General features: G+C 43.7%; 1 protein-coding gene across 1 annotated transcript in view; it reads left to right on the forward strand.

Moving 5' to 3' along the window:
* Window positions 1-12989, forward strand: part of CACNA1A (calcium voltage-gated channel subunit alpha1 A) — a 255077-nt gene that overhangs the window by 225252 nt on the left and 16836 nt on the right. The window contains exons 39-40 of the mRNA XM_069082950.1: window positions 11363-11470; window positions 12058-12158. Of these exons, the coding sequence (XP_068939051.1) occupies window positions 11363-11470; window positions 12058-12158 (209 nt within the window). The remainder of the gene's footprint in view (window positions 1-11362; window positions 11471-12057; window positions 12159-12989) is intronic.

A 12989-nucleotide genomic window follows, 5' to 3' on the forward strand; every position in this document is an offset into this window, starting at 1 on the left:
TGAATTGCTTCTCTTAGTAGCCTAAAATAGCATTAGTTTTTTTGGGGTGCTATACTGAATTGCTTCTCTTAGTAGCCTAAAATAGCATTGGTTTTTTGGAGTGCCATGTTGAATTGCTAATTTACTAAATTCTTAGTACATTGAAACTCAAATGCCTTTTAATTTCAACTGTTTTCTAGCCATGCTTTCCATATTTTGTATTTACTAAAATTGATTATTTGACCCCAGATGTAGTTTTGTTGCTGTTCAGTCATTTTTCAGTCACGTCCAGCTCTTCGTGACCCCATTTGGGGTTTTCTTAGCAGAGATCTTGGAGTGGTTTGCCATTTCCTTCTCCAGTTCATTTTACAGATGAGGAAATGGAAGAAAACAGAGTTCAGTGACTTACCCAGGGTCACCCAGCTAATGTATGACCAGATACAGTACTTTATCTTAACTCTACTAAATTTCATCTAAATACATTCAACCCTCATCCTTATAGCCTATTTAGATATTTTAGAACGCAACCTTGCCATCCAACATATTAGTTCTCGCTTCCAATTTGGTACCAGAAACAAATTTGATAAGCATACCATCTATGTATGCCTTTAGGAAATCAGCCCCAGAGGGATGAGAGATGTGGTCAAGAGCAATATCCTGAAGTCACAGAGAAACAATTCCAATGAGGAGTCAATATGTATGTATTCTTAAGAAACCAATGCAGATGCACAGGGAACTAACCAACCAACTTAGTTGTTTTTTGGTTTGGAACATTCTTAAATATAGAAGATGAAAGAAAAAGCAGGTAACAGAGAATGAATAAGAATGTAGCATGGTCCTATAAAAATATCTGGAATTGTAAACTTCAGAATAAGCTAAAAAGCCGGAAAGGGGACCTAAGGCCAATACAAAAGATGCTTTTTAACTATGTTGGGAGAAAAAGGAACAAAGAAGGGATAGGACCCTTGCTGGGGAAGAATGAGATGATAACTGACCATAGGGAGAAGGCAACACTGCTCATTCATGTTTCATTTGTTTTCTTTGCAAAGAAGAGATGACCTTTACACTGGAAATGACACAACAAAAATGAGTCAGTCCCTAAGATAGGAACTAGTAAGAGTGCCTCGCTGTTCCCTTAGGAATTTAAGGCACTTCACCCAGGTGAACTACAAGCAAGAGTCCTGAGAGAACCAGCATGTGTGATACTAATATTCAAGCAAACATGAAAGTGGTCCCTTTAGATCAGCGAAGGGTAAATGTTGTTCTGATTTTCAAAAAGAGGGAACAAAACAGTTTGTAAACTATAGGTCAGTGAGCCTGACTTTGATTCCTGGGAGAAGTCTAGAATGGATCGTTAAAGAGATGATTGGTGAACCTAGATAGGGAAGAGAATGGAGCCACCATTGCTTCATCAAGCATAGGTCATGCCAGGCTAACCTCATTTCCATTTTTGACAGGATTCACCAGCAGATGAAAGGAATTCTGTGGACATGATTTACATTTTTTGCTAGAGTATCTCCATATTATGGAAAAGATGAAAAGATATGAACCATGATGCTGATATAATCAGATGGATTCTGAATAGGATAGGTTGCCATATTCAAAGAGTGGTTGTTAATGGTTTGATGTCAACACAAAAGTCTCCAGGTCTCTTCAGGGACCTATGCTTGGATATGTGCTATCTAACATTTTTTGTGAATGATTTGGATAAAGCATGGATGCTATACTCATCACATTTTCAGATAATATGAAGCTGGGGGGAAGAATAGTCAACACACTAAATGACAGAATCAGGTCCAAAAGGACTTTGAAAGGGCAGAACATTGGGCAGAATCTAATAAGATGAAACTCAGTAGAGGTAAATGAAAATTTTTACATCGGGCACAAAAAGAATTACAAGTAAAATATGAGGGGAAGTGTGGCAAAAAAAAAAAAGCAGTTGTTCTGAAAAGGATCTGGAAATTTTAGAGCTACAAGCCCAAAGAGAGTCAGCACAGACCTTCCTCCCCCTCAAAAAAATCTAATTCAGTCTTGGGCTGAATTAAGAGGGGCATAAATTCCAGGAATAGGGAGGTGAAAATCCCCTTGTATTCTGCCTTCCCAAGGCCTCTTCTGTAATACTGTGTTGAATTCAGAGCATGGACGTTTTAAAAAGGACATTGATAATCTGGAGAGTGTCTAACAAGTATGGTGGAGGGCCTTAAGCCCCTGTCATATGAGAATCATTTGAAGGAACTGGGAGTTTTTAGTCTGAAAAAGAGAAAATGCAGGGGATAACATTAGCTATCTTTAAGTATTTGAAGGGTTTGTCTTACGGAGAAAGGATTAGACTTCTGTTTGACTGCAGAGGACCAAACCAGGAGCAAAGGGAGGAAGTTGCAAAGAGCCTAGCTTTAGGTTTGTATGTCAGGAAAACTTCCTTAACTATTAGAGCTTTCCAAAGTGAAATGGGGGGTGCCTTGAGAGGTGGTGAATTATCCTCCCTTACAGGTCTTGGAAATACAGCTGAATGATGAGTCAGATGTGTTATTTTATCAGGTGGTAGTACAATGGAGAGAGTGCTGGATATGGAGTCAAAAAGACCTGAGTGCAGGGTGGCTAGGTGATGAAGTGAATAGAGCACTGGCCCTAGAGTCAGGAGCACCTGAGTTCAAATCCAGCCTCAGACACTTAACAATTACTAGCCGTGTGACCTTGAATAACACCAAGCACAAGCAACTTCCAGGTTTTGATTACAAGCATAGTAACTCTCCATTTATTCAGTAACAGATTAAGGCAAAACATTCACAGAGAAGAGGAAATCAAAGTACAGGGTAATTCAATCATTTAGTAAGTTCTCAGTTCAATCACAAAGTACAAAAGTCAAAGTATTCCAACCCTGGGTAGTCTCAATTGGAGATTAGTTTCCAATCATAAACAAAGTACATCCATTTGGTCAGTTACAAAACACTAAAGCCATCCACCCCTAGGTCACAACTAGGTTTCAATATCATCACAGCATTCAATACCCAAGGAGAGGTCTTTTCTTCATCTTGACCTGGGGAGAGTTCTCAGCATTGTCTGTTCCTAGGAAGACAAGGCTTAACAAGACACAACACAGGGGCGGGTAGGTGGCGCAGTGAGTAAGATCGCCGGCCCTGGAGTCGGAAGGACCCAGGATCCATTCCAGCCTCAGATACTTAACACCCACACAAAAAAAACTGGCCGTGTAACCTTAGGCAAGTTACTTAACCCCAATTGCTTGAAAAAAAAAAAAAACAAAGATAACAAGAAGACACAACATAGATATACATTGTCAGCATCCTCATCAATTCACTCTCTGCCTGTGAAATCAACCTGGACCCAACAGCAAGGTCAAAGGAATTAGCACAAATCATTAGTACAGTCCCAGGACCCCTGAAAACATCAACAAGACCCTCCTCCAGGAGGGAGGAACATACAACAAGAAAATCCTCTTTCAGGGTTTCTGAACCAACAGCAAGGTCCCAGAACGTCTACAACATCAGCAGACGAATCTGACAAAATAACATCAAAACAGACAGACTAAATACTGGCACCACAGTCATGCTTCCTCCCAGTCCAGTCCTCGGTTCTCATTTCTCTCTCTACAGCAGTAGCAGCAGCCTCCATTTGCTGGCTCCCAGAAATTCTTCTGGCCTCTCTCTGCTTGGGCTTCTTTCTCTGTCCAGGGCACCAGTTCCTCCCAATTCAGCCCCTTCTTGTCACATCAACAAGTCCATCCCATTGTGGGGTTCAAATTCCATTACCATTACACCTTGGGAAAAGTCACTTAACCCCAATTGCCCTGCCTTCCCCTTTCCAAAAAAGAAAAGAAAGAAAAAGAAAGAAAGACCTGAGTTCAAATACCACTTCAAACACTTAGTAGCTGGGTGATTCTGGGCAAGTCTCTTAACCTCTATCAGCCTCAGTTTCCTCATCTGTAAAATGGGGATAAAAATAGCACCCACTCCACAGGGTTCTTGTGAGGATCAACCAAAATAATACTTATTTAAAAGTGCTTAGCACCATGTCTGGTACATACTAAAATTCTTTTTCCCCTCTCCCTTTTCTTTCTAATTGTAAAAATTCTAATTCTCTCTTCCCTTTCTAATCCTAATCTGGAACTCTCATGTGTATGGGATAGACTTAAATAGCCACTGAAGAAGGGATTCCAACTTTCAGGTTCTGTCCTTCTATTATTCTTTGATCTGTCCAAGACATTAATAACAATGTCCAGTAGTATAGCGCTAACCTGCCAGCAGGTTGACATCAAACTAATCACTTTTTGGGTCCAGTTATTGAACTAATCTACCTAACTGTCCTATTGTCTAGGCCCTCATCTCTCCATCTTCTCTAAAAGATTAACATGAGAAACTCTAGCAAATACTTCACTAAAATCTTTGCAGCCTACATCTGTGATATTTCCTTGGTCTGCCAATGTACTAACCCTGTCCAAAAAGGGAAACGGGTTAGTCTGGCATGATCAGCTCTATCCATCTTATCCTTTAAAAGTCCTCATTTGACCCTGCTATCACCTTAAGCTAATATACTATAGCTCTCCTCCTTTTCAATGGCAAACTATTTGAAAAAATTACCTACATTCACTATTTCCACTTATTCACCACTAATGGGAAAGATTTACTCAGCCACGATGATCATTGAGTAATGTCAAGCAAGGCAAAAAAAGTTAGAGGCCCTGAGGGAGGAGCAGGCAAGTATAGGCCCAGGACTGCTAGAGCCTGGCCCAGCTTGGTCACAAAGAGGGAGCCTAGCTGGGGCCCATCAGCAGAGGCCAGAGAGAGCCTGGGATATCTCTATCTCCTTTTTCATCTAGGAGGGGAAGGAGAGGGAAGCTCCATTGGTGATCCAGACTTTATCCATCTTCCAGCCTTGCTATTTATTAGGTTGTTTAAAGACACTGCTCAGCCTCCTTTGGTTATTCACTTAATAGTCTTTTACAATCTAGCTTCTGTCCCCACTCAACTCAAACTACTCTCTCCAAAATTACCAGTGGCCTCTTCTAACTGCACTGACTTTTCTCATCAACCCTCTCACAGTATGCCTTTACCCCAACCTCTCAGCCATGGACTTATCTCATATTTCACCTAAAAAATCAAGACTAATCACTGAGAGCTGCCTCTTCTCCACTCCTCCTCATCTTAAATCACTCAAATATCTTCCTACACAATCTCTTCCTTCACTAGTCTCAAATGAAGTGGTGCTTCTCTTTGCCAAGGCCAGTCCCTCAAAATGCACCCTTGATCCTATGTTCCTGGGCTCTGTCAGCAAATTGTCTCCTCCCATTATCATCTCTGTTCTCTCTTTATCTTGAATCTCTCTAGCTACTGGTTATTTCCCTGCTATCTACAAATGTGACCATATCTCCCCTATCCTCACAAACAAAAGTTTAAAAAAAAAACCCTCATTTGAACAGCTTGCCCCCACTAACCATGGTCCCATTCATGGCTGACCTTCTTGAGAAAGCTGTCTCTGCTAGGGGCCTCCATTCCCTTTCTTCTCACTCTGTTCTAAACAATCTCTTAACTGTCAAAAATCTAATGGCATTTTCTCAGTCTTCATTGATACTATCGATCATCTTCTCCTGCTAGATACAGTCTCCTTCCTAGGTTTTCATGACACTGCCCTCTCCTGGTTTTCTTCCTATTATCTGATGACTCTTCAGTCTCTTTTTGCTGGATCTTTATCCAGGCCATACCCACTAACCATGGGTATTCCCCAAGGCCCTGTGCAAGACCCCTTTCTCTTTTCACTCTAGACTATCCTACTTGGCAATGTCCTCAATGCCCATAAGTCCACTTATCTTTTTTATGTGCATTCATATTGTTAGCCCCACCTTGTCTCTCTACTGAGCTACAGTTACAAATCTCCAACTTGATGTCCTGTCCCCAAACACTCTCTACTTCTGAATTCCTCTATCACCTTCAAGGGCACCATTATCCCCCCTAGACACTCCATCTCAAAACCTCCTCAACTCTCCCACATATATCCAATCCCCTGCCAAATCTTGCTGTTTCTACCTTCACAACATTTTTTTGTATATGTCCTCTCCATTCTTACAGTTACAAGTTTAATTGAGGCCTTCATCACCGCTCTCAGACAAAGTGGTCTACCTGCCTCAAGGTCCTCGTTCATCACTCTAATGCATACTCCACTCAGGTGCCAAGGTGAATCTTCCAAGTTGTAGATCTGACCATATCACCCACCCCTTTCTCAGAAAGCTCTAGGGGTTCCCTGTGTTTTCCAATATCAAACATAAGTCCTCTGTTTGATATCTCCAGCTCTTCATAACTTGGATTCTTCTGACTTTTTGGTACTTCTCACACCTTACTCCCTCCCCTCCATACACTCTGCAATCCAAAAGCATAGGGGCAGCTAGGTGGCACAGTGAATAGAGCACTGGCCCTGGAGTCAGGAAGACCCGAGTTCAAATTCAGCCTCAGACATTTGACACACTAACTAGCTGTGTGACCTTGGGCAAGTCACTTAACCCCAATTGCCTTGCCTTCCCCCCTCCCCCCCAAAAATACATAAATCCAAAAGCATGACTCTACTTGCATTTCCTCAAATGTGATGCCCTATCTCCTATTTGGTACTAACTCTTCCCCATTCCTGGAATGTTCTGCTCCCTCATCTCTGCCTCCTAGTTTAACTGATAATCTTCAAGGCTCAGCTCAAATCTCATCTTCTTCAGGAGGGCTTTCTTGGTCTTCCCAGTTGCTAATGCTTTCCACTTTCAAATTATCTTAATATACTCTGACTCTATCGTGTGTGTGTGTGTGTGTGTGTGTGTGTGTGTATACCTGATTGCCTACATATTTGCATGTTCTCTCCTTCACTATTATATAAACATATGTATACATATATATGTGTGTATATATGCATATATACACATATAATATATATATATGTATGTATGTATAAAGTCCATGAAACAGGGACTGTAGGATGGTTTGGGAAGGAGGTGAGGGATATTTGCCTTTCTTCATAGACCCACCACTTGGCACTATGGCTGACACATCCCAAGGATTTAATAAATGCTTGCTACCTTTTTTAGTTTTATTTAATCCACTCCCCTTTACAGATTCCACATTTTAGCCCTTGCCCAACCCCAATACTCCATCTTCTGTCTCATGCATTGGCAGAGGAACACACTCCTAAATCAACTCTTACCATTAGAATCTTTGACTTCCTTCAAGTCCCAACACAGGGTCCACCTCCTCCATGAAGCCTTCCCTGATCTGTCCAGTGTTTTTATTCAGTTCTCTTTGTACTATATTTATTTGTGAAAGTGTCATATCTCCTGACCCTCCCCCACTGCCCATGTAAGCTCCATGAAGGCAGAGACTGTTCCATCTTTGGGGTTGTGGGGTTGTTTTTTTTTTTGGAGGGGGGAGGACAGGGTAATTGGGGTTAATTGACTTGCCCAAGGTCACACAGCTAGTTTTTTGTGTATGTTGAGTGTCTGAGGCTGGATTTGAACTCAGGTCCTCCTGACTCCAGGGCCGGTGCTATATTCATTGTGCCACCTAGCCACCCCTCCATCTTTGTTTTTAAAACCCCAGCACATAGCACAGTGCCTGGTACACAGTCAGTGCTTAAGATTTGCTCAATCAATCTATTCTTGATGATGCTGTTCTAGTTTTTTGTGATCACTACTTCCTTTTCAAAATGTTCTTGAGCCATCCTGCTCCATACATTCTGGACTTTATCCGCTTATTAAAGTCAAGCTCACTGGCCTGTGGTTTGCAACTCCTCCTTCTCCTCCTCCTTTTCTTCCATTTGTCCCTTTCTACTTCTCCATAATCTTTCAAAGATCACCTGTCAAGGCTCAGCATTCATATCTGCAGGCTCTCTCAGTATCTCAGGATAAAGCTCAGGTGCTGTCTTAAATTCTTCTAGGGCAGGTAGGTACTCTCTTGCTCTCTCCGTACTTACCTTGGGGGTCCGCTATCTTTTAGCTCTTCGTATTGGGTCCTTTCCAATCTAAAGAGCATCTCCTTTACAGAGAGAACAGAAGCAATGGAGGAGTTGAATAGTTTTGCTGTGAGTGATAACCTCCTCCAGGGTTCTCCTCAGCTCCAGAACAACAGCTCCCCATGTTACTGCCGCCATCTTTGAAACTTTCTATTCACAAATCCAAGTCAAGCCAACAAGCATTTATTAAGCACTTACTGTGTGCCAGGCACTGTGCTAAGGGCTAGGGAAATAAAGAAGGGTAAAAATACATCCCTGCCCTCACAGAACTCACAGTCTAATGTGGGAGATAACACATACAGACAACTATGTGCATCCCCATACAAGGCAAACTGGAGGTAATCTTGGAGGGAAGTCACAGTAGAGGAGATCAGAAGTTGATATTGAAGGAACACGGGGAAACCAGGAAGCAGAGAGGAGGAGGGAGAGCATTCCAGGCATGGGAGACAGCCAAAGGCATGAAGATGGGAGGTGGGGCATCCTGTTTGAGGAATAGCAAGGAGGTAAATGTGACTGGATTGTGGAATATGTAGAGGGAAGGAAATTAGAAAGGTAAGGAAGGGCCAGATGATGAGTAGCTTCAGAAGTCAAACAGGATTTTATAGAGAACCTCTAGGGTTTATTGAGTAGGAGAGTAGCATGGTCAAACATACGCTTTGGAAAATAACTGTGGCAGCTGAAGGAAGATGGTCTGGAGTAGGGAGACACTTGAGACCAACCAGCTGACTACAGCAGTAGTACAGGCATAAGGTGATGAGGGCCTGCCTCTGAGAGGTGGCTCTGAAGAAAAACAAATGTTGAGAAGGTAGAAAAGACTTGGCAACAGATTGGATATGTGGGGTAAGAGTGAGGAGCCCCAAGTGACACCTGAGCTGTGATGTTGGATAAATGGAAAGATGTTGATGTCTTCAACAATAATGGGAGTTTGGAAGAAATGAGGATTTAGGGGGATGCGTAATGAGTTCAGTTTTGGACATATTGAGTTTAAGATGTCTATGGGACATCTAGCTGGAGATGCCCAATTAGGCAGTTGATGATGTGACTGGAGGTCAGGAAAAAAGGCTAAGGCTAAAAAAAAAAATCTGAGACTAATCTGCCTAAAAATGATAATTGAATCAATGGTAGTGCAAGGGAAAAGAGTGCCGAGGATGGACTTTTGAAGGAAACCCACAGTTAGTAAATATGGCCTGGATAAAGATCCATCAAAGGAGAATGAGAAGGAGCCATCACACAGAAGGAGAATAAGGACAGCTCAGTGTTCACAAAAATCTAAAGAGCAAACACTTACTAGCCCTGTGACCTTGGGCAAGTCACTTAACCCCAATTGCCCTGCCTTCTCCCCTCCAAAAAGGAAAAAAAGAAATAAAGAAAAAAAATCTAGAGAGCAGAGTATCCAGGAGAAAAGTGTGATCAATAACATCAGAGACTAAGAGAGGCCAAGAAGGATAAGGACTGAGAAAAGACATTTAGATCTGGCAATTAAGAGATCATTGAGAGAGTCGTTTGGGCTGTTATTATCCCCACTTTATACGTAAATAAAGTAGGGGAAGAGAGAAGTTAAGGGACCTGTCCAGGGTCCCACAGCTAGTAAGGGTCTGAGGGCAGATTTAAATTCAGGTCTGTGCTGACTCCAGGTCCAGTGAATTATATACACTACACCACCTCGCTATTAAATGCTTATTTTGGCCAAGGCACTGGGCTGAGCACTGAGCATATAAAGAAAGACAAAAAGCTGATCCCTTCCCGCCAGGAGCTCACGTCCTAATGGAGGAGACAACCTACAGACAAGACCTTTTCGGGGTAAATGAGAAGTAGTCTCAGAGAGAAGGCAATGGGCAGGCAGGAGGGAGTGAGCATTCATTGTGGCTTCTCATCAGATTTCCCTTCTTGGGGGCCCGTCTCCCTGTGAAGGTGTTTCACTCCTAAGATCCCAGCACCACAATTCTTTGAGACCTTAGGACTAAGCCCCAGGCCTCAGCAGTGTAGTCATGTGAGCAGTCACAGCCTTTTCCCTAACCGGGAGACTTCTGAAGGGCATTTTGCCTTTGAGCTACATTTTGCTACCCATGGGGTACACTCTTCAGCCAGTTCTACTGTGTATGCAATCTGGCTGACTGGGACATTCTCCCCCAACGGGGTTGACTGCACCATACCTCTAGAGCTCTGTGCTTACCGGTATTGAGACAGATACAGACTGCTTCCTGTAGGCAGTGCAACCTATTGGTTAAAGATCCTATACTCGAGGGTTTCATGTTCTAATAGACAGCAATATAACATGTACTCAAGTAAGACAGGAGAGGATATAATGGAACAGGGTACTTGTAGAAGGAGAAATCACTTTCACCCCCGGGTACTAGGGAAGGCTACAAGAAAGACTTGGTGGCTTGAGGTAAGCCTCAAAGATCTCAACAAATGGAGATAGAAAGGTGAGGTGGGCAAAGGCAAGGATCTAAGAAAAGGTGGGGTGGCAAGAACAGGGAACATAGACTAGGCCACTTTAGTTAGAACGAAAAAAGATAGGAACGGGGAAGGACAGGTAGGTGGGAATCAGACTGTGAGAGGACAGGGAAAGGAGTTTAAACCTTATCTAGTAAAAAATATGTTATCAGCAAGTTTTGAAATAGGACTGATTCAACCATAGCAATGTGTTAGGCAGATTTCTTCAGGTACTGGTATGCAGAGTGGATTGCATGAGGACTAGAGGCAGACCAATTAGGAGGATCTTACAATAATCTAGGTGAGATAAAGACCTGACTTACTTATTAAGCATCTGCTGCATGCCAAACACTGTGCTAACAATGGAGAGGAGGGAACAAGCTTGAGTCATTGCAAAGATAGAAATGCTAGGACTTGGTAGCTGTTTGAATGTGGGGTGTGATGGGAAAGAAAGAGTCAAAAGTGACTGACAGCATGTCATGGAAGACCGAAAGGACAAAGGTGCTTTGGGCAGAAGAAGGCATTGGGGGGAGGGGCTATTTGGGGGGAAGCCAAAGTCAGTTTTAGACAGATGAGGTGTTGGAGATATTGATGGTCCATCCTGGATGGAACTGTCCAGCAGGCAGGTAGAATTTCAGACCCCATTGCTGACTTGCCCCAGTCTCCTCTTTGGGCTTAGATATCCAAGTTTAAATTCCATACTCACGTCCAGCCCTTGAAAATCTCCTGCCAGCCTCAGGCCCCTGTCACTTTCAGAGTTTCTGAGGCAGACAGAAGTTCTACCTGACAGCACAGGCTTGGCTCAAATCAGCACCCTGGGACTAGAGGAAGGGCTGCTATCAGAAAGTCAGTTTGTAGGGGGGAGGAAGGGGGAGGCAAATGGGTGGGGCTGGAGAGCAGGCTACTGCCAGTCCAGCCCCACATTCACTGTGTTCTCTGGCTGATCTTACAGGCGGAGCAGACAAGCAGCAGATGGATGCCGAATTACGGAAGGAGATGATGGCCATTTGGCCCAACCTTTCACAAAAGACACTTGACCTCCTCGTCACTCCCCACAAATGTAAGAATGATTCCCAATACTTCCTCCGGGCCCCAGGAGAAGAGCAGCCTCTACCGTGAGGCCCTGGGCCAGCTCCTTATTCTGGGGTAGGAGTTTTGGAGAAGGCTCCTGGGTTAATGTTGTGAAGTCTGCAAAGGAAGAAGGATGGGTGGGGGAACTGTGCTGGAGGGAAGAATGGTCAGATAGACAGCAGGCAGGCTCCCCCAAGTTTGAAGAGGGTGGAGGTATGGTGGGAACCAAGGATAGATGCCTCCTGATGGGCAGTAAAATGTAATGGTCAAAGCATCTTCTAGCCCTAACACTCTGAGGCAGCAGAGAACAGTGGGAGGCATCAGGGATAGTGGGAAGATCACCAGATTTGGAGTAAAAGAACCTGGGTTCCAATCCCAGCTTAGCTACTTTCCTTTTTCCTCTGGTCCTCTACCTCCAATTCCTATGATTCTACTTGGGTCCCAAGTAGAATCTGAAATGAGCTTGGGCTCTTCAGAAAGGCAAAGAGATATTGGCTGGAACTGGGCTGGAGATCTGCCCTGGGGAACAACCTAGGTCTCTCTCACACGGAGCCTGCTTGTCCCATTTGCCCACAGCTACAGACTTGACAGTGGGAAAAATATACGCAGCCATGATGATCATGGAGTATTACCGACAGAGCAAGGCCAAGAAGCTACAGGCCCTGAGGGAGGAGCAGGCAAGTATAGGCCCAGGACTGCTAGAGCCCAGCCCAGCTTGGCTACAAAGGGGGAGCCTAGCTGGGGCCCGGCAGCTGGAGGCCAGAGAGGGCCTTGGGGCATCATTATCTCCTTGTTCATCTAGGAGGGGAAGAAGAGGGAGTCTCCACTGGAGACCCAGACTTTGTCCATCCCCTTGCCTTGTTTTGAGGCTGTTTAGAGAGAAGCTTCCATAGGCTTTGGTTACTCTTTTCTCCCTAACCATGGCTTCTGGGAGTTCCCTAGATATCTCGCCTGCATATCCCTTACAGCCATTTCTCACAATTTCTTTCTACTGTATATTTAGTGAAGCTGGAAAACAGAAAGTACAGATCTCCTTGTAATAATGAACTCTCATGTCCTAGGAGACTGACATTAAATATTCTCCCTCAGCCATCCTGAGACTCGGAAATAAAAACTTCTTTAACTTTACTCAGCATTTCTTTGAGGAAAGATTCTCCTGCAGTTTCTGTAACCCCTTCCCAAGTCAGAGAAGTCTCCCTGAGATCACTTCTCTGCTTGTCTGTGCTTCAGAGGTTTCTTCTTAATATAGAGGTGAACCTAAATCTTTCAACTCTGGCTTGAGCCAGTGCTCTCTGGACCCCACCCAGTGCAGGACCATCTCCAATAGGTGTGCTATTGTAGAGAGAGCCCTGGACTCCAGAGACAGAGTCGAGGGAGGCAAGGGTTCTAATCATGACTTAGAGCAGCTCTTGGGACCCTGCCTCTATTCTGTTACCTCTCTGAGCCAGTAGGTACCTTAATATAGATTCTGCCCTCGCCCACTCCTACTTTTGTATGTTTTCTTCTCT

Source organism: Petaurus breviceps, unplaced genomic scaffold, assembly GCF_028583685.1.
Source record: "Petaurus breviceps papuanus isolate PSGF00001 unplaced genomic scaffold, PetGlider_PUasm1.0 172, whole genome shotgun sequence".
In the NCBI taxonomy this organism is placed as follows: Eukaryota; Metazoa; Chordata; class Mammalia; order Diprotodontia; family Petauridae; genus Petaurus; species Petaurus breviceps.